Raw genomic sequence first — 23,757 nt, forward strand, 5'->3', positions numbered from 1 at the left:
AATCACTTCCTCCTAAATCCAAGCCACGTATGGAATACAAATGGTAATCTGAACAAAGGCAAGCTGATAGTTTATTACACCCCTGCAATTCAGGCAGTTCCCCTGCAGCGCCTGCATACACTTCAGTATAACACTTATGTGCTTTCAGAACATTAAAGAGCCCTACCAGCTCAGACCAAAGCTTTACCTAGTCCAAACACCCAGCTCTGATAACAGTAAGTAATACACACAGAAGGCACACAAGAGGCAGAGCAAGTTCTCATCTTTCTGGTACAGCCTCTCAGTTGCTAGCAGTGATCTACTGAACAGCTTCCTAAGCTGGGTTTGTACCATGAATGGTTCTGCCAGAAGAATCTTCCAGATAATTATCTCAAGCTTTTATGACTGACATTTTGAATCTTCACATCTAATGGCAGCAAGTTACATAAAGCAATCTCTCTTTCTGAAGAAATGCATTTCCCTTCTGTTTGTTTGAAATGCTGCCAGTGAATCAATTTGAGCTAATTTTAAAACACACCTCAAGGCAAATGTATTTTTGATGGAAGCCCATTGCAGATACCAGAACACACAGCAGATCTTTTTCTAGTATATGAACTGCAGAAGTTAATATTTCAAAGAGCTCATGGTGTCTTACAACAAGTAGAACTACCAAACCTGGGGGTGCACACAAAGAACATTGAGTTCCTGAGGCACAGTCCTTCGGCATACTGAAAGTTTCTACCTTTCCCATTTGATACCACGACTGAGGTGTCATGTGGTGTCTTAACAACAGCTTCCCCACACATCACTCCAATCCTCCTGCCTTCTCCTCCAAGCCCACTTGATTCCTCCCTAGAGCACTGCAATATGTTCAAATGAGCACTGAAAATGCAGGCATACGAGGCCTTCTCAATTTTTCTTAAGGGCTTTCATTTGTTTCATTACAGTTTTCTTCATTTAGCCAGAGAAATACAGGGTTTTCTGCAATGCATTTATTCCCTATTGGCTAGAAAGGAGAGGCCAGAGTGAGGACTCCCATACCAACCTCTGGAGTCGGGCAGGATTTGGAGCTGTTCTGCATGGATTCTGATTTTGAAGAGCTCGACTGAGATTCAGCTTTCTTGGTTTGTTTCTGAGAACTGGCAACAGAAACTGGGGAGCCAACAGCAGCCTCAGGCACCCGCTGTGACGACTCTGACTCATTGGTCTCTTCATTGTGAACCTTCTTTGTGGTCTGGTGAGCAAGCAATGCAGGACCAGATGAATCTGAAACAAGAAATATATCCATTACTTTTAGCCACAGGCAAAATAAAAGATCAACAGTGAGCATCAGAATGGGCAAGCACGGAGACTTAACAGTGCAACAGACTGAACACCCTCAGCTCCCTTTAGTCAGAGAAGCACCAGGTTCTCTCTGTGACTACAACATGAATGAAGAGTATTTATGAGAGATCCCAAGAGTTAACTAAACATTCACTATTTTCTTTACACCTTCCCATCTATCCAAACAACATGCTTGACAAAACTCCCACAGGCACCTCCAGCAATTACCCTTCTCCCAGTGAGGCTGTGGGGTAGAGCTGCACAGCGCAAGAGGAAGTTCAGAAGTCACCAGTGTGGAGGTGAGAAGGTCAATTTTTCCTGTTTGAAGTCGGAATTGTTGGAGCTCCTGGGACAGAAGGCTGAACTGCTCTGTTTGACTGCGGCACTGGTCTTCTAGATCCTTCACCCGAGCCTGACAGGAGAGACAAAAGATGAGGCACAAACCCACCATATCAAAACCACCAGTGGGTCTCCAGCCAGCATTTGTCTTTGCTGCATCTTTTCAGAAATGCAGTGAGTCTCAAACTCCAAGGACCTTTCTTTCTGCTCTCAGAGTACTGCACAGTTTTTCTAGTGTGCTCCCTACCCCCTTCCTAGCATGCATGCAGTTTTATTTTAGCATATAACATCTGTTTTAAACTTGTCAGTTTATCTCTTGTCTCCCATCAAGCAGTAGAAGCTCTCAATCTTCAAGATCTGCCTGGTGATATCTCTGAAGCCTGGCAAGGAGTAACTGCTTCTGCACTGAAAGAGACCAATGCATGCTATGAGCAACTTCCAAAAGCATCTGCATTCTCCGCTTGCTCAGTCAACTTGCTCCTCACTGAAGTCAGGATTCCTTTGCAACAGAACACGTATGTCTCAGCAGACTACTTGCACAGGGTGACACATGGCTAGGAAAGCAGCAGGTTTTAGGCAGCACTGGCAGGCCAGGGCACAAGGAAGAGGAGCTTAAGGACAAGGTCAGGAGCTGACAGAACCAGCCAGGATCAAGTCCCAGACACAAAAGATAGAGAAGACTTTTGTGTCTACACCTAACCCAAAAAGGAACGAAAGAGAAGCGACACACCAACCCGGGTCTGAATGGTGTGATTAATGGAAAAGGCTGCAAGAGCAGGGAGTAGAGCTTGGAAGGAACGATTTAACCACCAGTTCAGGAATTTAATCTGAGTTTCCTCAGTGAGCTAAACCCAGCTCAGCCCTGTTCACTTAGGTGCCCCCCTGCTCTAGCAGAACCTCCTCCTGTAGGTGTTCCCCATCCAGATGTCCCCTGCTACCTCTCTGCATTTCTTTTGCACACGCAGTGTTACCTGTTATTTAGTCTCCCCATTTTTCTTCAGGCCTATTCACAGCTCCCTGCAGTCAGATCTGAAGGGGACTATGAAAACTGTTTTCTATCAGATACAGAGCCCACTACTTCAACATAAGACCTTATTCTAAATCTGTTGTGAACCAGCACCGCTCCTGGACTGTAACACCTTAATAACCTCACTAGCTCCTGCCTCTTCTCTGACAACATTATTCACAATCTCTGCTTCCTATCTTCCAACCAATTACAAAACCAGCAGGATCTCTATTTTCTCTGTGTCACTTTCACTTGCAGTGATGTTGCCATTGCTTTTAGGTTCTGAAGGAAACGTTTCATTTCTGGACTGCAAACAGTTCCCAGAAGACCTTCAAATGTATGCAGCGAGTGGAAGAAGTGCACAGTCAGACAAAATAGAGCTGTCCGAAAAAGCCCAGTAAAAGCTTCACATTCTAACTGGTTAAGAAAGCAAAGCATTTGAACAGGAAATCCTCCTCTGTGCAACTCATTGTGGTAGCTCCTTCTGTTACATTTATTTCTTGAAGGTGACACTCTTGCAGTCTTTTCCAGAGTATAATTAAAACAGGAATACCAAGTAACTGTCAAAGCCAGGACAGAAGAGAAAAATGTGCTGCTTGAGAGGATTATTGCAATACCTGCATGCAATCCAAAGTACTCTGGTGGCAAGGAGAAAAGCAAAAAGAGATATAAAATCACATCAGCGGTTACACTAGCCAAAATCCAACAGCCTGCCAAAGGCAACCAAAACAATTGCCCTCCTGCCTTCTCAGCACATAGATGTCTAGTTTAAACATAAGAGGCTGCTCTGCTCCAACCCTCTGATGAATTAGTTCAGAAAACATTTGCAAATATCAGGCCTCCCCCACTTAAGGCTGCTTAGCAGCCCACTAAGTAAATACCAAGTGACATAAGAGCAGAACCTGTATCAGCACTGACCTGCCTCTGCAGCAAGTAGATGCTCCAGAATGAACATAGAAATGTAACATTATATCATGGCACTTCCCCGCAATATTTACCCGTCTTGCAACAGTTTCAACGCCATCGGATCTCCAACTCAAACAGGTCATGCCCACTCAACAATTGTCACAGAGTCATCTCCTCAATCAGGGACACCTACCATCCTGCTGGACTCCCCTGGGCTCCTAACAAGCAGTTACTGCACAGCAGTGGGCAAAGCAATTCAGTCTGTCATCTCCTACTGTGTGTCACCACTACAGACAGGGCCGTGGCCTCCCTTGTTTGAAATCTCACTGTCCAGGTGCAAAATGAGGCACTGTTTTGTCTCAGGTATTTTGGTTCTCAGAAAACCCCAGTGGACAGACGACAGAAGTTTCTCCCTGTGCCATCACACCTAACCCTGCTCTCTTCAGGCATGAAATTACCACATCAAGTTTCAGGGTTTGGTGCTCTGCCTTTATAGCTCCAGGAATGCACAGCAAAGCTTTCCTCCAAAGTCATCTTGGAGAAGTGAGTTGTTATATCTGCCTGCCTGCATTGTTGAGCTGTCTGACACCACAGCAAGGTAAAGTCAGTGCAAATGTCCCCACACACACAGTTGGTCCCAGACCAGCAAATGGGACAAGGTGCTTCCTCAGACTTCATCGCTCATTATGCTTGATCATCACTCATTAACCAGTGGTCATATTTCTTTTTTTTCATATATATATTTTTTTTCCTCTAATAAAAAGCACAGAGCCTATGGAGCAGATGGATCTGAAGTTGGTTACTGAATGCATCCTCGAAAGAGTTGCTGGGCACGGTCTAAATGAAATAACCAATGTGGTGACTCCAACAATGACTACTCTGCCATCACAGCCAATAATTGTACACAGCAGCAACACTGTGTCAAATCAATACGGTATCATATTCTACCCAAAAACCAATAAAACCCAGAGCATCAAGAAAACTGACAAGAACAGCACAAAGTCTAAATCTACTAATCCATCTCAGTTCCTTTTGTCTTACCTCTAGAAGCTGGACTGCTCCTTCATGCTCCCTTTTTGCCTCTGCCTGTGCCTAAGAAATGAGAGACATGGTAAATAAGAAAGCAGCCCACCTAAACTCACCTCTACAATCAGCACCTCCTCAACAGACATCACTTCAGATTTAGAACACTACACAGACTGGAGACATATTTGGCCTGTGGACAAACAGCAGTGAGAGAACAGAACTGCCACTCATGAGAAAAATCCCCCTGCTTTACTCAGGTACGAGAGTTGGCACAGATATTTGTCTCTGGCTAACTTCATTTAGTAGACCCACATATACCCCCTCTATACACCACTCCTCCAAGGAGGTAAAGTGCAGCAGGATCTTTCCAGAGATCCAGAGAACGTTCACTCCCATGCTTCATACCTGCTGCAACCGTCTGACTTCCTCTTGCTTCTCCTGCAGGACTAGCAGTGCTTCCTTGTGTTCGGCTTCCAGCAGCTGCCTGCGCTCAGCCACATCTCTCATGTGCTGCAGGACAATTCACAGACAGTTTAAGGACAACACTACTGAAATACAATGCTGTGTCCTACCATGAGTCATGGAATCAATACATGGCCTGTACTTCACACCATCATTAAACAGAGGGTAAAGTAAGAAATTCTTACTATAAACCACAACAACACAAAGAGAATCCTTAAATCAGTGATGGCCGCCTTATGTCTCCTCCCACCCAAAACCCTGCAGCAGCCTTTACCAAGCCCATCTGCTTACTTTGGAAGGCCACGTCCCAGGATCCTGCATAGCAGAGTCCCAAAGAAGCACCAAATCAAAACAATGGACAAAAAAAATCCCAACAAAACAGACAATTTGTGCCATCCAAAACCAGCACTAAGGGTCTGCACAGCCCTCCCAGCTGTGTGGGTCCGACTGACCTTCAGCACCTGCTCTAGATTCTCCAGCTTGGTTTGAAGTCCTTGATTTCTCTGAATTACTGAATCCCGTTCCTTAGTAACCAAAACAACCTGCAGCTTCAGGTCAGCATTCTCAGATTCAACCTGAAGGGAAAGGATTGTCAATTAGAACAAGTAGCCGTAGGTATTTGTTGTATAAATAAGGGAGGGCAATTTACTTCCATATCTCAAGAGGTTGTTTTGCAGACCTGCTTCCTGCTTCCAATACCAAAATCACCAACCTCCTCTCCCTTACTTCCACTCAAAACAAATACTCGTGTATTTATTTGCACACACTGCTCCTCCCACTAGGCTCTCTGTTGCAGGTACACAGATGGGTACAAGACCTCTATTTAGCTGGCAATGTGAAAACCTAGTATGCTACTTAGTTCTTCTAAGCAAAGTTTTACAGAAGGCAATGTCCCACTTGATGAACAAAAACGCTTTTTACCTGTCCTGCCCATCCGGCCTTCTCATTCAGCTGCAAGTTCTCCTCGGCCAGTCGTGCATTTTCACTCTGTACCTCCTGCAGCTGGATCTCCTGTCAGAAACAGAAAGAGTCACTACACCAGTGAAGCACAAGAATACGGCTGTATATTCAATTACCATCTCAAGCTGCAGAAATCTTTTGATGCTTGTGTGAAGGGCATGGGAAAAGAGAAAGCACCTCCCCAGACTAGAAAAGGCTGTGGAGTTTTATCCAGTGATTTATGGAGCTTTACCCAACACAACTGGCTGAAGAACCCAGGAGAAGCACAGAACAGCCCAGCTCTTTGCCATGACACTCCCAACACTTACGAGTTCTTTGCATCTTTTATGCTTTTTCCTCACTTCATGCTCAAGGTTTTCACATTTCTTGCGCTTTTTCTTGAGTTCAAATTCCTGCACAGAAGAAGCAAAAATAGAGCACTAAGACCACGTCCACAAAATGCGGAAGAAATTCAACTTCCCTGATCCAGTGCTATATTGGCTTCTTCTGTTTTCTTAAGAAAACCTTTGTTACAAACATAAACGACATATAGAACTAAAGAGATTTTGTCTTAAAAAAGAAAAAACTCAAGCAAAACATGAACTCCTTCATCCAAAAGCAGACTGGCTTTGGAAGGAAAGCGCCAAAATGCACAGACCCCTCCTGCACCCACGGTCAGGGCAACAACTCACCAGCTGCTGTATCTGTTGGCTGCTCTCTTGGTCTGTTACTGCATTCTTAGGAGGGGAATTTTCATGTCCTTCCAAGGCAGGGCCCAGTGGTAGCACACCTGATTCCACCTGGAAAGCAAATGAGATCTCAGAGCTCAGGGACAGCCAGGAGCACCAAGGAAGACATTCTCCTGGCCACAGCACCTCAGATAGTAACAGCTCACAAGAAAAGTCTAAAAGAATAACCAGAGCTGGAAGGTGATCAGATGGGAGGACACGAGGACACTACCCCCTTAAACAGCCACAAGTGAAAAATCAGCAAAGATCTCTAGGATTATATTCCTAATTATAGGCAACTTTTAAAATTAAAAGGCCTAATTTTCATCCAAGAACAAAGACAACCTCCCCAGCTACACGCTCATACACTCCTGTTTGTCTGCAGAACCCAGACTCATCACCGTATCAGACACTGCTAAATGAGACTGGCACACATCACCATGAGCGCTGTGCCCTGGAGCGGAGCCACCTCATTCACAGCAGGGACTGGAAAATGCTCTTCGAACCAGATGCAAGGAATCTGTGCAAGAAAACAGCTAAAAATAACCAGAAAACAGCTGCCCACAGTGAGCAGCTATTGTGGCAGCGCCCAGGAGAGAGCAGGGTAAGGCTGCACTGCTGATGAGATGTCCAGAACGTACCAGCTTAAGTCAAGCATACCGCAGGCACAGATGTACCCAGGCTTTGGCAGATGACCAGACTGTTTAAAGCAAGCAATAAAGTATATTAAAAATGTTGCGGTCTTTCTAGAAAACTCCGTCCTTGGCATGCAGGGAGCACCAGCACAGCCCTGCCCCTCTGAGATGCTGAAGCACATCCCACCCAAACACAACCCGTTTCCCTGCTCTGCCAGGACAGCCCTGTGCAATGTCACAGAGCTGGACCAGGAAACTCCAACCCAGTGCAAAACAACTGGAAGGTGGCAAATATCACGTTTTAAAAGGCTTCCAGTGGGGATCTGGGGAAACACAGACCTGAACATTTGACAGCCAGTCAAACTGCAATAAATAATATGCAAGTACTTAAATCTGCACTTGGAAAAGAAAAAACATCAACCCTACGCTGCACTCCTGAGTCTATAACATGGGGAAGGTGCAGCACATACAGCCTGCCTGCTGCTCTGCTCCTGCAGACACTAAGCTGATGCAGGAGGATGGGAAGGGTTTCTCTTGGGTAAATGTCTGGAGAAAATGAGAATAGAGAGACAGCAGGAGCTCTGCACCCCAAATACGAGGTGAGGAAACAAATGGGTCCTCACGGCACTGAGAGATCACAGCGACAAGTGATGCTTCAATAGCAGCCAACGCTTAGACAACGAGGCAAAGGGCTCCGTTAGGAAAGGGAGAGAAAGCTTCGTAGTGCTGCTCTGAGGGATCCCAGATGCTGCAGCGCTTCCCGAGACACAACAACGGTACAAAGAGAGCTAACGCCGCATAACGAAAGAGATGAGGATCCTCCAAGAAGGAAAAAGATGGCAGGAGGAACACGGGGGCAGCCAACCAGAGCTCAGCGCTGCACACAGGCTGCAGGCGAGACGTTCCGCCGCAGGACATCGCGACTCGGCCACCAGCCGATGGAAGCCCACCCGCCGCCGCTCGGAGGCCCAGCCCGGCCCGGCGCTCCCCGCCCCGCACTGCGGCCGCCCGCCCGCCCCCTCAGGGCCGCGGCCTCACGGAGCGCCGCGCCTGCATCGGGCCTGCACGCAGCCGGGTCCGCGGCGGAGAGCCCAGCGGAGGAGCCGAGCAGCTCTACCGCACCGCAGCGCAGCCCCGGCGGCCCGGCAGCGCACACAGCCCCGCTCCCGGCCCACCGCGGCCCGGCCTTACCTTACCTGCCGGCGCGCGGCTCGCCGGGGGAGGCGGCGCCGCGGGGATTGCCGGGCCGGAGCGCTGCGGCCGCGGAGGGGCAGGACGGGGAAGGGCAGGACAGGGCCGGAACGGGACAGGACGGGCTCAGCGCGGGCCGGCTCCGCAGCGCGGACCGTGCGGGATGCCCGGCTGAGCCCATGGAGGTCGCGGGGCTCGGGGCCGCCCCGGGGCAGACGTGCTTCCCTCCGCCATCGCCGCCCGCTGCAGCGAGAGGCCGCGCTTCCCTCTGCCGGCGTCTGAAAACCGGCCCGGCCGACGTGAACCGCGGCTCACACGCACCAAGTTTCCTGCCGGCAGGAGCGAATCGCTAAGGAAGCGGGCGGTCACGCTGCGGACCCACTAGTCTCACCTTCCCGTGTGCTGCCCCTCCTTGCGCTGGGTCTCCCGAGCGGATCTCCTTCGCTGCGAGCGAGGCTTTGCAGCCGGCGTTCAGCGCCGGGCAGGCGGCATTGCTTGGCAAGGAGCCCCCCGAGCTGCTCTTGGAGGAGCGCAGACAGTCCTTGTAGTTCTTGAGCGCGATTTGCCGCTGCAGCCGCAGCACTTCTTTCTGGGATTCCCGCAGCAGCCGGTCGAACTCCACCGCGTTCAGGCAGCGAGGGTCACCCTGCGGGGAACGGAACCACGGCGGGCATCGCTGTGCGGCTCCCGGAGGCGCAGCAGGTTGGGTGTAATGCACGAGCTGCAAAAGCGCTGCTGAACAGATGCCAGCACAGCACAGGGAGCAGAGCACACCAAAGCTTCTCCTTCCTGGGCCCCCAACTCCTCGAAGCGGCCCCTTTCACACCCCTCCTGTCAATACATAATTTCTCCCACCGATGAAGCCTGCAGTGTTTTACAATTATCCCAGTGTAATGCTGTGGTAAAAAAAGCTTTTCTAAGTGTGTGCTTTCTAAGTGTTTGCCAGCAGAGAGCGTGTCAAGATAATACAATTTCATTTCTTCATTCCACAGCAAAACAAGAGCCCCAGCTGGGTTCCTCCCCTTGCTGTGTGTGCTGGCATCTCTGCAGCCCCGTGCATGCCTGGCGGTTAGGGCTTTCATGTTGGGAAGAATGAAGAGTATCTGAGATGTGTTTGCTTCTGACTCTGGGTGTTTTTACAGCATTACTGATTTTCTACCCACAGCAGTCAGTCCTGTCCGCTCTGAACACAAAGCCAGCAGCTTTTAAAGGAAGCCAGTGCAATTTTAGTCTCGCCAAAACTGAGAATCCGCCACCAGCTTGTGTTAATTCCTCAAAGGTTTCCAGATTTCAGAAAGCTGAACAAGACACGTACCTGCATGTCCATACAGACATACCAAAGCTGGTTATGAAAACCTGTCCTCACAAATATGCTGCTGAAGGAGACGTTGCTCATTCCCCTGGAAAGCTCCTAAGCCAGTGAATTCACTGCATAATTGGTATCCAGGATGAATTTAATCTGCTTCCCCATTCGCTTCTTATTCACCCTAAAAATAGCGTGTGCTTTGCAAATACAGTTTGTGTAGAAAAGCATAGTTACGCTCAAACAACAAGGGGGAAACCGAGGCACCATTAATGGGAACTGATTATAGATTCAAGAAGTGAGCAGCTGGGCCCTCTGCGCGAGACCCACAGCGAGGCCATCAGGGTGAGAGCTCCTCCAACAGAACTGGCTGGGGCTGTCTAAAAAAGCTCCCTTCCCCCACCAGAAAACAGAAGCAGCTATTTCCATAGAGAGCCTCCGAAGCCTGGGGGGGAAATAAGAGCAGAAAACGGCTCAGTCTTCCACTCACAGCTCCTAATAAGTGTCCTCTGCGGCTGCCTCGCCATTCCCTGCGGCCCCTGAGAATCCCCACTGCAAGAAATGGCAGCCTGGTGGAACCTGGAGCGGGGCTGCGTTGTAAACCTGTCACTGCAGCCTGATCTCAGGCAAACATCTCACCCTGAGAGCTCTGACTTGGCAAAACAAGGCCCACGCTTTAGCAGGCTGCTGCGCATGTCGTCCTACCACTGGAAACGAACAGTGCATCAGAGCTGCTGAGACATTTGTGCTGAATCAAGTGCACTAGATCAAAATGATTTGGCTACGGACTGAGCACGCACATAACATCTCTGCTTATAAAGCCCTCATTGGCATAATGCATTTTGCATGCTGCAGACAGATTAGGGGCATTTTGAATTTTAACTAGCTGAGAATTAAAATTTAATGAGCAGCTTGGAAGATAAATGGGGATAAAAAAACCCCAAACCCACCAGGAGCTGATAGAATCATTTCCTGTCTGACAATGTTCCTCTGCAGTCTCCCAGCTCGTTTGCTGATGGCCCTCATTGCTGGTGCCTTGGCGGGTCACACAGGTGGTCTCACCTCCCAGCTGGGGTGGTTGCCCATGCCCTGGCAAGGCAGCAGCTGAGGTGTCAGCAGCTCTGAGGGCTGCAGCCGTGTGTATTTCCTTGGCCAGGAACAAATCTTGCTCTCCTGCCTTTGTCACATTCTGCTGCTGCTGAGGATGTGCAATCTGGAGCGATTCTTGGGAACGTGCTCAGCTGGTTTGCTTTCTAAGGGAATGCTTTAAAAGGAAGCCCTGCTTCTACATCCTGCTTGAAGCTCACTACTATGAGCCATTCTGTATCTGTGGCTCCTGGGGTTTTCCAGGGGGACAATTTTAGTTGCTGATAAAAAAATGGCAGTGCAGGACCTTTGAATTCATGGAGGGAGAACTGGGGAGTCCCCCAGCACACTGTTCCGAGGGGTCTGGATCCTGTCTTGGCCACGTGCTCCTCTAACTTCCCCCATAACAGCTCATGCATCAAGTACTCCCTGTTTTCAGTCTGCCCTTGACACTAATTGCCATCCCACTGCTGGGTCCAGGTTCCCTACATTGTTATTGCACCGTTTGCACCCAACCCTGCACGAAGCCCCAGAAGAATCTCACCTTCCCCGCAGTGAGTTTAGCCTGCAGCTCCCGGCACTCCTGCTGCAGAGCTTCAATCTGCTTGTCTTTTGCCAGGAGAGCACTGGCTTGCTCTGTCAGGTCCTTGGCACGCTGGCGGGCAAATGCTTTTTTACAGAGCTCCAGGCTGGAACCTTTCAGGGGTACCGGAGCCGTTACCTGCACCGGAGAGAGCAGCAAGAGAGAAAGCCACATAGGTTGGTATTTCTCACCCAGAGGGTGGTGACACACTGGAACAGGCTGAACAAGGAGACTGTGGGTGCCCCATCCCTGGAAACATTCAAGGCCGGGCTGGATGTGGCTCTGGGCAGCCTGGGCTGCTGGTTGGTGTCCCTGCACACAGCAGGGGGTTGGAATGAGATCATCTTTGTGGTCCTTTTCAACCCAGGCCGTTCTGTGATTCTATGAATGGTGTTGGCCAACTATCACCCCAGGTGTCATCAGGGACCAGGGCCACATCAGAAACTACAGGGTTTGCAAAAAGCTCTTCTTCAGTTTGAGAAAGAAAAGAGCATGCACAAAAAGGGAGGTGTGCACGAGGCAGAGCAGAGTATCTCACCCCTTCCTGTTTTGCCTCACCACACTCCTTTTCTTATTCAAATACTTCCTGTTTCTTTTCGATGAAGTCAGATGAGTTATTTTCATGACTAGCCCAGGGAAAGCTGAGCTAATTACCTAAATTAATACCTTACGTGAGATCGGCACATTTACAGCAAGAAACCAATTAGGAGGAAATTGCTCAAAACCAGCTCCCCAAGCACGAGCTGAAGAAGCTGGTGATGGTTCTTTCCTTGGTTCAGCTTTGTGGTTTCTGCTCTGTCGCTGATGTACAAAGCAAGTTTACCGCACGGCCTCGCCAATTCAATTAAGAGGAAAGAGGAGGCCTTTCTGTCCCAACAAAAGTGAAAAACAAGAAGTCCTGGGGCAAGGTGCTCTCCTGGCCCAGCACAGAGGCTCACACTCACGACTTTGAGGTTGGCCTCCTGGAGTTTTCGGGCTCTCTCCTCCAGGCGTTTGGCGATCACCGCCAGCTCCGCATTTTTCCTCTTCAGGTGCTTCACCTTCTCCTCTGTCTCGGGGAAGCAGCTCCTGCGCTGGATAACAGAAGGAGAGGGTCAAGGTCAGACCTCACTCAGTGTCCCTGCACAGCGCCTACACACCCACCTTCATTTGTCTCCTCCATGTTCACTTTGCTTTTCCTGGCATTTTGTTTATGTGACACCTTGGTTCCCCAAAGAAACCCCTTGCCCCACCCCAGCCCATGGTCCCTCTGCAACCTCCCGCTCTCTGCTCTTTGCAGGTTCTGCTTTTGCCATTTGGGACCTGGCAGCTATCCTGGCTGCTGGCCCCCTCTGGAGCCTATCCCTGTTCATCTCCCTGCTGCTCCAGTATTCGGCACATCACTGTGGTCTGTGCTGCAGCACCATGTTACAATGTGAGCTTTGCTGCTGTCCTTGCTCCCCTGACACTGAAACATGAGTTGGGGGGAGCAGGAGAGAGCAGCCAAGGACTGCATGAGGTTTGCAAACCAAATTTCCTTTTCCTTTCTATTGATTCTGTTTGCACTTAATCCCCTTTTATTTGTTATCCGTCCGTTTCAATAAGCTGCTCCTTGTTCTCTCAAGGTCATACCCAGATGTGTTGTGCTGTCTTCTCACATCAGCAAAACCGTCAGGTCAGCTGATCCTTCCAATTATTTCCTTCACTACCTCTGTGAGATCCCACCATGTGCACGTGCTGCTTTCACTGCTCTATTTGCTTTCCTTCAGTCAGAAGGCAAGGGCTGATTGTCGAGAGGAAGATTTGACAGCAGCTTACATGACAGCGCCTTGCTAATATCCACGGCTGCCAGTGGGTGACCCTCCCTGGTGGGCATGGAGTGCTGAATCTGTGCTCTTACTGTAAGAAAATTATCTCAAATGTGGTTTGAATTTGGGTATGTGCATGTTGGGTGGTTAATCTTTTAAGGGTATTTTGAAGAGGAATAAATCAGCACGAACTGTCCTCTTGTCAGATTCTTTCCTGTCTTCTTCCGATCCTTTTCCTGCTCAAGCCAACATTGGGTGCAGAGATAGGCACCCAGGGAACCCAAAACACCCTGCCCCCCAGCTAACCCCATGTGCCATCTCTCTCAGAGCTTGGCCCAGCCAGGACTCCCTCCCCATGCATCATCCATACCAGTGTGCCTTGAGCCAGCCTTTGCCTGGCCAAGGTGCAGGATGGAGCCACGCTCTGCACTCACCAGCAAGCTGTTCTCCTCGGTGAGGCTGGAGCAGCGGTGCCGCAGGTCTTCCAGTGCACTCAGGAGCTTCATGTTCTGTCTCACAAGGAAGCCGTAGTCAGCCCCACTCTGTAAAACAGCATGAGAAAGGCAAGGCAGGACTTCGCTTTCCCAGAGCAAGGGGGCCATGGTTGTGTGCCCACCCCAGCCTGACAGTGAGCCCAGCTTGACTATGTGGTAGGCCAGCGAGGTCAGAGTGCAGACAGCAAAGGGCAGGGAGAGACCTGGAGGCTGATTTCAGGAGGAGGAGAGAGAACTGCACATCCTTCGGGGGTGGCAGGAGAAACAGCCACAGCTGGGTGCTCCCAGCTCTGCCTGACTGTTGGCAGCTGCTCACCCAGGGGTGTACTGATGCGTCTATGGAGGACACTCCAACCCCATGCTCTGTGCCTGGCACCCAGCATGAGTGCTTCCCCCTCCCAGCACTGTGGGCCAGCAGGATGGGTCACTCCCAGCTGCAGCTGGGTCTCAACTTCCATGTGGGGAAAAAGCTCATCTCCTGACATTGTCCCCAGCTGCTTGTATTTTGACATTGTGCCTCCTAAACCAGCTCAGAACACAGACAGAGCCAGCAAGAGCACATGCCACGACACACCAGACACGCGCTTGTCCCCATGGCTCAGGAACCAGCAGCCTCCAGAACCACACAGTTTTTGGAGGCAAAAAGACTTCCTTGTCCACCTCCCCACACCAGCTCAGATCCAGAAGCCATCCAGGAGCCCAGCCCCAGTGCTCACTGTGTCAGCCTTGGCAATGGAAGAAGGCAACAAGCCGGATTTCTTTGCAAAACACCACCTTAATTTTGTCACATCAAAAGCAGCAGCAGCTCTTCTGGGAGCTGTATATATAGCTTGTGGTTACTGCTTCCTGTGCAGAGCTGCTCACCACAGGGTTGCTGCTGAAGCAGGGTCCCAGAAAGTATTTTTGTGCGTTAGCAAAACTCAGGGCCAAGCTATTGCTCCACAGTCACCATATGGCAGCAGCAAGGCGCGCACCTCGGGCAGACCTGGCCAGATGTTTTCCCAGCAGCCAGGCCAGTCTTGCAAGACTTTGCTGGTGCCACCGGATGGCTAAATCCTTCCTGTTACACGGCTCTGTGTGTGCAGTTCATCAGCCAAGTCTATGAGTGAAATGTCCTTTGCTACCGAGAAATACCTCCCAGGCACTCCTAGTAGCAAGAACTCAGGCAGGCAGATTGCAGCACAAGGATGCTTCTAAGCTCTAGGAAGCCTGAGATTGCCTAAAACTCACTATGCTTTTGAACCACAAAACCCACCTGATGGAAATGCCTGATGGGAAGAGATTTCCATCTGTGGGAAAGCACACACGTATTTAATTTCCCCTTCTCCACCTGCAGGGACAGCCAAGAAGTCACAGAGCCAAGCGCTGCTCAGGCTGCACAGCCCACCGCTCTGGTCCCAGGTCCTGCAGCACCGCTGGTCCCTTCCCTGCGGCTTTACAGGCCCAGCACGTGTCCCAGAGAGAAGTTCCATCTCCAGGAACAGCAGGACCCTTCCTGACACCCCGGCAGGGGGCGCTGTGGGTGCCGACAGGGGCAAGGAGCGGAATGGGGGCACGGTGGGGTCCTGTTCCAGGCAAGCACAGCAGAGCTGTGGGCTGGTTCAGCGCCGCCATCCCTAAAGCCAGGAAGGCAGCCCTTGGGATAAAGTCAGAATGCATTATTTCCACCTCTTCGCCGCTGCCAAGAAGACTCAAGCTTTTCATCTTTGCTCTCTGGCACCCAGCAAGGCCAGGCACGCTCAGCCTGGGGCAGGAGCTGGGTGTCTGAGGAGCAGCCAGGGTGCAGTGGTCTGTCCCCTCCAGCAGGCAGGCTTATGGCATGTCAGCACAGTGTTCTGCGGAGGATCAGTACTTCTGGAGTGGCAGGGACTCTGCTGGGAACCAGCCCCCTAATGGCCCCATTACAGCCTTTGAAACCTCCTTTCTGTAGCTACAGAACAGCGTCTTCATCAGGCCCAGAGGCAGCGCCAGCGCCCAGCACACAGCAAAGACAGCAGCAGCAATGTGGTGTCAGGGGACCCTCTCTGCGGCCCCGCAGTTCCTGAGCCAGCTTTGCCACCTCCCCCTGGCACAAGACTGGGGCTGGGCTGGCTGCCTGGGCTGAGCCTTCCTCGCACACCACATGGTCAGCACCGACCGCTTGTCTAGACGTCATCCCACACTCATTAAACATTCATTTCCCATAATGAAATGGCTTTTCATTTATTAACTGCTCCTCCGTTCCTCATTGCTCCTCGCTCTGTGAAGCAGCCTCACTGCAGATTGTGCTTGTGGCCCCCCTAAATGATGTGTTCAGGAGGGAGCTGAGGAAATCTTTGAAAGAAGAGGCCTGGAGGCTCCAACACATGGCTTGTCCTCATAAAGATGCATAGAAGTACCAGCAGGAGCCATGAGCCAAAATCCAAAGCATGCCATGTCATGGAGGTAAAGCTGAGGCAGTGCTGTACTGGAGTCCTCGTGTCCCTGCATCTGGAGCTGCCTTAGGTCACCAAAACAGCAAAGCCCAGGGACACCTTTGGCCATAGGGGGCATTTGCTAAAGGCAGAGCAAAGCAAGGAAATAACAGCAGGGAAGCTGGGGGGGGGGGGGGGCTGGAGTTGGAGCGCAGCTCCTGTTTGCAGCTGGCACACAGCTTTGAAGCATCTCGTTTCAGGGAAAACACGATCATCTGTCACCTGTGCTGGCAGGTAGAGCCAAAAATACAGCTTCTTTGCAGCGCATCAAGAATGAACAAACACAGGCCTCAGCAGGACAGCAGCAAGAGCAGCTGTCTCTTCTTCACCTGAAAACTTCAAAAAGAACTGAGAGCTGCGGCAGCTTTTATGGATAGAAGTGCCGAAGTGCCCAGCCAGGCTGCTAAATGGGTCATGCAGCCAAAATCCCCCAGGAACCACCCAGCATCCAGCGCAGGCTTTGAAGTCCTGCGGAACATTTGCAGGAAGCCATTTGGGGGGCAGTAAATCACGGCGCGGCGGGGCTGGCAGCACCGCTCCGCATTGCGGCTCGGGCACACCATGCTGCCGCTGCCTCGTGGCTCAGCCTGGCACCGATCAGCCCAGGGACTTTCCTGCACCTGCTGCAGGGTCTGAGCCAAAGACAGAACCCAGACCTGCTTGAAAATCCCAGCAAATGTGGAGGAGGAATTAAGCAGGTGGCCCCGTGAGCAGCACGTCTCAGGTGACTCTCGGCATTCTCCTGGCTGATTTTAAAGCATGCAATCTGAGAGTGTCCCTACGGTGACTTCTCCGTCTGCAGCAAACAGGGCTCCAGCCTCCAGGTTTGCTTCCCAAAAGCCATCTCTGAAATCCAACCCCCATCGCTGCAGGCACCGCCCCCCAAGTGGGACTGCACCGCTGCTTTCCTTGGATATATTAAATCACCACCTCTGCCTCGTTTGAAATCATTGTCACCTGTCACGCAGTAAATACTGAGCCTCGACCATGTCAAAGCCTTTTAGCTGTTCATTTCAGCTGACTTTGGTAATTAGTGTCCTTAACTCCTCGCTCCTTGCCATTTGGAAATAAAACCTGTCACTGCTCATCCATTTTCTCCCCTTCCACCCAATTTCAGTGAAATCGGCTCATAGGAGAAGCTATTTTCTGTAGGCTGCTCTTCTGCAGTGCCCTCACTGCACGTCAAAAGCAAGACGAAAATAGCATCACCTCCTGCTGGGTCAGTGAGCAACAGCAAAGCCCATTGGTGCTGGCACAGCGAGTGCACCTCGCGCTGGAGAGCGCGTTATCCAACTGGAGGGAAAAAGGCTATTTTGGTTAAAGGTAGGAGAAGCAAGAAGAAGCTCGGGATGCAGTTGTGCCCACCCTGCCATGGCCCTGACGGGCAGCCCGTGTCCCACAGCTTCCTTCCTTCTGCACCACGTTCCTTGTTCCAGACACAAACATCTCTGCTCTCTGACTTCATGCTGCTCCCCTCCAGTTCCTCGCCCCGTGCACTGCTGGTTCCTTTCCATGACTCAGCGTTTTCTCCCTCTGCCCACCCCTCCTCCAGGCACAGCCTCACACAACGATTTCCTCATTTATCTGATTTTTATCACCGCTTGTAACAAACCCATGGAAGCAAAGACCCATCCGAGGCTGTTCCTTTCAAAGATGACGCCTCCGGCGCAGGGAGAATCAAACGATTCTGTGATTCTCTCTCCTTCCCCTCTACCAATCAACCGGGGCATTAGGAAGAAGCCTTCAGCTCAGCAGCCCACCCCAAACCATCCAACTGCCCAGGACAAAAGCTCCCAGGGGGGAGAAGGGCCACATCCCTCCACTTTCAGTTCTCCAGAGGAATCTGATCAAGTAAGATGAGATGAACTTGACCTGCAGAAAGTCTTCACATCTGCCTGTGGACTGGCCCTGAGGGGATCACACAGCAGCAGTCGTGGAGGCTGATACAAACGGCAAGAGCTTCATCATAAAATCAACATCTTTAATCAACTCTGTCAGTGATGAGCCCTCAGGAGGCCTTTCCCCACACTAGGAGATTACTCCCTGGAGGCTGCTGTCCTGTTTTCATCGTGCAGCACTGACATCCCAAGGACAGGAGTCCTGGAAGCCTGAAGGAATCCAGCTCTGGCTGCAGGACACGACGTGTCAGTGGTGCTTGTCCCAGCCTGGCAGCAAAGAGCCGTTCTTCTTTCCTGGACATGAACCAGAGACCAGCTGCAAGCCTTTCATGTCAGTATAACCATTTGATTTCAGGAGGAAGAGCTGGCTTTCTTTCCAGAAGCCGGCAAGTTGATCTTTGTCAGGATCAACACCAGTGCTAAGGATGGTACTGCTGAAGCAGTGCTGCAGTACCATCAGTACCACACAGTAGTGCAGCTGTACTGCTATGGAACCGCTACGGCACCGACACGGCACGTGATGGTACCACCAGGAGTCACCATCCCCACAGGTGTTAAAGGGCAGATGTGGACTCAGAGACTTGGTGGCAATGGGCTGGCAGCTGGACTAGATGATCTCAGAGGTCTTTTCTAATTGGGATGATTCTGTGACTCTGATGGCTCTTGTACCATCATGTACCACCTCGGGAGTGCCTCAGTACGTTGGTACTGTGATGACACCACCACGGTGCCACCAAAAGCCTGTGGGAGTGGGAGGGGAAATGTCAGTCACCCACCACATCACACATCCAGGATCCTGGAGAAAAGCCGAAGCAGCCCAAGGACCAAGGCAAACTGAGTGCTGGCTGCTCAGCAGTTACAGCCATGCAGAGCAAATGGGGTCCTCACCACCCCACCCATGTGCACAGCTGGTACCTGGGGGACCTGCTGCAGGGATCAGCCACAGATGGGCACGTGGCCTCCACCCCGCAGGGTGCTCCTCAGCCCCACAAAGCACTCCTCTGCTGGACCTCTCCTGGCCTGTGCTACCCTCCCTGGTGTGAGGCAGTCCTATGGAGCAGGATGAATCTCATCTCCACAGCAGGGAGCACCAGCACCACCAACACAGGGGGCTGGGTACCTCCCTCACCCACTGGCTCACCCACAAAGAGAGAAAGGTGAAGTTTGGCCCAGTTGTTCTGGCTCTCGAGATGGATGAGGAGGGGAGATGGGAGCAGAAACGCTTTTCACTCTGCTGCCCCATTTTTTATTTGGCTGAGGTGCTGCTGGAACAGCCAGGAGCTGCGGTCAGAGGCAGATCGAGCACCACGTGGTTAAATGCAGCATTTCCATAAGCATGACGATAAACAGCCATTCAAAAAAGGACCCACGAGAAACTGCTTGAACGAAGACATTTCCTCTCCCGGTGGGTTTCCTGCTGGCAGCACTGCTTCTCCTGCAGGCTGGTCCAGCCGCCCTCCAGCTGTGCTCAGGAGCACTGGCGTAGCTCAAAAACCTCCAGCTCAACCCCGACCAGCTCAGCTCGGCTCTTCTCCCCCACCCTCCAGAAGAACAGGCTGAGAGCTTATTCCTCCCGTTTTAAAAACACCACGGAGCCACTCCAGTGTGCCAGGGGTTCTTGGGGAGATGGCTGATTTTACATGAGAGAGGAGGCTGAGCTGTCATAAGGAGGGCCAGTTAATGAACTGCTGTGGTCCGGAGCTGAGACTCCGAGTCTTTTAGGCTCTTTTTGGAGAGATGCTGCTGGGCAGTGCGTTGCATTGAGGTGCCCCATGATGCCTACAAGGACAAGTTCCCCCCCAAGCAGCCCTCCCCAAGTCGCTCTGTATGGACAGGGCACGCTGCGGACGGGGTGGCAGGGAACCGTGACCCCTTCACCACCCGCAAAGCCACCGAGGCTGCAGGGGCCGGGCGGTGCCACGGGAGCGGAGCCCTGGGCTGGCAGCTGTACCCAGCGTGCAGGGACGGCCGGGATCCCCACGGAGGGGCAGCGCACGGCAGCCCCACGGAGAGGGGAGGCTCCGTGGGTGGCTCAGCTACGGCCGAGCGCAGCGACTTCCCACGCCCCAAGGTGACACCCCCGCGGTGCCGCGACGCCTCGCGCCCCGAAACTCGTCCGGCATCCGCCTTACCTGGGGGGGTCCGTCTGGTCGCTCCCGTCCGAGCCCCTCCATAGCTCGGGGAGGCCCAACGAGCTGCGGGTCCGGCGAGTGGGAGTCCTCCTGGGGCCGGGGCTCGTCGTCCCGCTCCCGCCCCGGGGCCACGCGGGGTGCGCTGTCACCGCCACCTCCCGCGCCTTCACGCGTGTCCGTCAGCAGGGCCACGTCCGGGCTGGCGGAGGCCACGGGCACGGCGTCTCCCGTCTGCGGCGGCTCCGGATCCATGGGCTCGGGGCGCGGGACTCACGCTGTTGCGGCGAGGGCCGCCCGCGGCTGCTGGAACCGGCACGGACACCCCGAAGGCAGCGGAGCCGCGGCGGCGGCAGAGAAAGCCCGGCGGGGATGGAGGCGGCTGCGGCATCCCTGCGCCAGGGGAGGCTCCATCCCCGCCTGGATCCGCCGGCTCGGCGGGCGGGCGGCTGCCGTCCCCCCCCTTCTCTCCCCGCACCCTACAAAGGCCGGGCGCGGTGCGGTGCCGGGCAGCCCGCCGTCCTCGGCCCCGCCGCCCCCCGCGCCGCCCCCGGCCCCATGCCCTGCGTTCGCCGAGGCCCGGGCCGCCCGCCGCCCCCCGGAGCCCGGTGCCGCCTCTCGGCCCGCGAAGCCCCGCAGCCCCCGGCGGCCGCGCCGCCGCCTCATCGATATTCAGGCGGCCTGGCACCCCGGCGGGGCTGCGCCGCGCCCGCGGCCGCCAATCGCGGCGGCTCTGCCGGTTTCCATGGCGATGGTGCGGGAGCGATGCCGGCTGCCAAGTGATGGGGAGGCGGGGGGCGGCGGCACCGGGCCGGGGGGGGCCCTCCGGCTGCCTCTGTGTCCCCGGTCACAGCTCCCTGGCACTGGGTTTGAGGTGCCGTCGCCCTGCACCAGGTGAGCGGTACTCTGCTGGGAGCCGGTATCTTTAGCCAGCCGCTCCCGCTCTGGGGGCTACCGATGCTGCCCCTCAGGGCCCAGAGCTGGCTCAGCCTGCTGCCAAAGACACAAAAAGGGCTGTGTGCCCCATGTGGGGGCTGCCGTGGGTGAGAATCAGAGGCTGGTGTGAGCAGGGAGAGGGCTGCAGGGTTGCTGTGACACAGGGAGATGGGAGCTGGTGGCATAACGCTTCAGCACAGCGTGGCACGGGCACTGCTGAGCGCACACGGAGCAACAGACACGTGCTCAGTCTCTCTGCCCACTCCCCATCATGCCGTAGTGTGGATGGAGAGCACCCCGTGCAGCAGTGATGCTCAGGGAAAGGCCATTTGGCTGCTCCCCAGCACCCCACTCCCAGCTCTGTACGGAGCCATCCTGCTGCTCATCCCTCCTCTGCACACCTCGGGTGCTGCAGATCGTGTCCTGCCTTCTGTGTCTCTGTGACAGCGCTGTCACACGGTTGCTCCATGGGACTGTGGGCAAGGTGCAGCACCGGGGCTTTCTGTCTTCATGAGCACCTCAAATGCTGCTCTGTAAGCAGCTCCTCGGGGAGCTGTGTGCCACATCCCGATGTGCAGCTGCCAAAACAGGCGCTGCTGCCTCTGTGTCATCTCAGACGGATCAGCACGGTGAGTGGTTTTCTCACCGCCGGCTGCAGGGTGCAGATGACCCACTTAGATGCGGGGGGAGGTAACAGCCGGGTCTGACAGTCGCGTATCCCCCTGAATGCAGAGCTCTCCGTGCCAGGAGGAGACCCGGCGTCTCTTGCTCCCTGCCCACCTCTGATTCCCTCCCCTGGAGGTGCTGGGGAGGATCCCTGGTGCTGCACAGCATGCAACAAGGCCCAGGTGCAGCCCAGCTCCCCGACAAGACAGAACAGGCAGGTTTCATACACAGGAGGGGAGAGCCAGCAGCGGGAAGGGAAACGTGCTGCTGATAAGATCGCGTGGCTGCAAGCAGTGCGTGGCATGCAGTGTGCACAGCGCAGCTTCGCTGGGAGCCCTGCTCTGACACGTCTCACTTAGTGCTCCTGCTGCTGTGTGCTGCTTGCATTGCTGCCCCTGCTCAGCCCACCAGGTCCTGCTGCTCCTCTGGGGTCCTTCTCATCTCAGTGGCTCAGGTGTGGGAAGCTGAAGAGGACCCCGGGGAGCCTTCCAGAAGCACCCGAAGTCCCCCAAGGAGCCAGGCCCATTCCCCATGGTGCAAGGACAGGATGTGCAGCCCCAAGGGCCTCCTGCCTTTTCCACCACGATGCTGCAAGAAAGAACATGTTCTGTGTGAGAGGAGAAATAAGGAGCCAAGAGTGACCCTGTGGTGCTCAGAAACCAGGGAGCCAAACCAGGGTGCCAACCCATAGCTTTGAGCAGCACACACATAACAGGGGCTATCAGCAGCCCCAGCCAAGATGGAGTGAACCAGGACACTTAAGACCAATTAGTGCCCTCAGGGTCCTGCTGAACTTCTACTCTGGCTCTTGGGAGAGAATTTGGTGGGGTCAGGAAGGGTTAATGGGAACTCCTGTGGTCTCAGATGGGGAGGGAGGCTGAGGACATGCTGCGGGCAGTGGCACCGGGCCAGCTGGTGGACACAGCTCTGTGCTGCCATCTCCCTTTCCTGAAGCCCCGGGGCTGAAGGCAGTGAAGGATCCACCCACCACCCTCACATCCCTGGGCCTGAGGGCTGTGTGCTCCTTGCGGCATCAACCAGGGAGAGGAGCGCGCTGAGCTCACCCCAATAGGAAGGGGACACGTTTCCTTGCACAGACCTGCTGGAGTGACTCCGGGCACAGGGAAGGCACTAAAAGGAGCCGAGTTGGTTGCTCCTTTTTTTTTTTTAAGTCGCAGTTTCTGTTTTGCTGCTCTCAGCAAGAATTGCATTTCCAGCATCTCTGATTATACTATTTGTGAGCATAACAGTCCTCAGACATAGGCACCCACTTTTTATCTTTCCTGCTATTTACACACTCATTATGAGGGTGGCGACCTTTCGAAACCTTTTATGTTAAAACTGCAGACTTGGTCTTTGTTGCTCATAACAAAATGAAATCAGCTCAGGACAGGCTGTGCTGTGCGGTGCTGTATTGTGTTGTGCTCTGTTGTATGGTGCTGTGCTGTGTTGCATGGTGCTGTGCTGTGCTGTGCTGTGTTGTGCTGTGTTGTGCTGTGCTGTGTTGCATGGTGCTGTGCTGTGCTGTGTTGTGCTGTGCTGTGTTTCATGGTGCTGTGTTGTGCTGTGCTGCTTGACTGTCTGTTTTTTAGCTCTTTCTTGTCACTGCTTGCTGCCTTGTGACCATGACGAGAGCTCTGACCTTTTTTTCCTTCCGTATTCCCTTCAACCATTCTTGAAGTCGGTCTGGGGGAAGCAGGGATGGGGAAGGAAAGGCAATGCTGCCAGTCCTGGGGTGCTCAAAGGGAAAGGAGAATACTCAAAAATCCACCCTCAAAACCCACATGAGAAATTTTACACAAAGCAGAAGCTTTCCATCAAATCTTGGGGTCAACAAGAGGGGAAAAAAGCCTATTTTTATTGCATTTTTCTACTAATTTATTTGCCA

At 53.0% G+C, this 23,757-nt stretch overlaps 1 protein-coding gene across 13 annotated transcripts in view; it reads right to left on the reverse strand.

Moving 5' to 3' along the window:
- Nucleotides 1-20,657, reverse strand: part of TSPOAP1 (TSPO associated protein 1) — a 36,484-nt gene extending 15,827 nt beyond the window's left edge. For 9 of the 13 annotated variants that reach the window (XM_072353830.1, XM_072353824.1, XM_072353829.1 and 6 more), the window contains exons 1-14: nucleotides 20,271-20,657; nucleotides 13,728-13,835; nucleotides 12,445-12,579; nucleotides 11,468-11,644; nucleotides 8,926-9,180; nucleotides 6,673-6,780; nucleotides 6,310-6,393; nucleotides 5,963-6,052; nucleotides 5,494-5,616; nucleotides 4,985-5,089; nucleotides 4,595-4,645; nucleotides 3,265-3,285; nucleotides 1,531-1,714; nucleotides 1,025-1,245 (exon numbers count right to left, since the gene is read on the reverse strand). In XM_072353830.1, the coding sequence (XP_072209931.1) occupies nucleotides 1,025-1,245; nucleotides 1,531-1,714; nucleotides 3,265-3,285; nucleotides 4,595-4,645; nucleotides 4,985-5,089; nucleotides 5,494-5,616; nucleotides 5,963-6,052; nucleotides 6,310-6,393; nucleotides 6,673-6,780; nucleotides 8,926-9,180; nucleotides 11,468-11,644; nucleotides 12,445-12,579; nucleotides 13,728-13,835; nucleotides 20,271-20,522 (1,914 nt within the window). In that variant the 5' untranslated portion in view covers nucleotides 20,523-20,657. The remainder of the gene's footprint in view (nucleotides 1-1,024; nucleotides 1,246-1,530; nucleotides 1,715-3,264; nucleotides 3,286-4,594; nucleotides 4,646-4,984; nucleotides 5,090-5,493; nucleotides 5,617-5,962; nucleotides 6,053-6,309; nucleotides 6,394-6,672; nucleotides 6,781-8,925; nucleotides 9,181-11,467; nucleotides 11,645-12,444; nucleotides 12,580-13,727; nucleotides 13,836-20,270) is intronic. The other 4 variants (XM_072353820.1, XM_072353819.1, XM_072353822.1 and 1 more) reach the window with 3 other exon arrangements.
- Nucleotides 20,658-23,757: the final 3,100 nt, after the last annotated feature.

The sequence above is a fragment of the Excalfactoria chinensis genome, chromosome 19, assembly GCF_039878825.1.
Source record: "Excalfactoria chinensis isolate bCotChi1 chromosome 19, bCotChi1.hap2, whole genome shotgun sequence".
NCBI lineage: Eukaryota > Metazoa > Chordata > Aves > Galliformes > Phasianidae > Excalfactoria > Excalfactoria chinensis.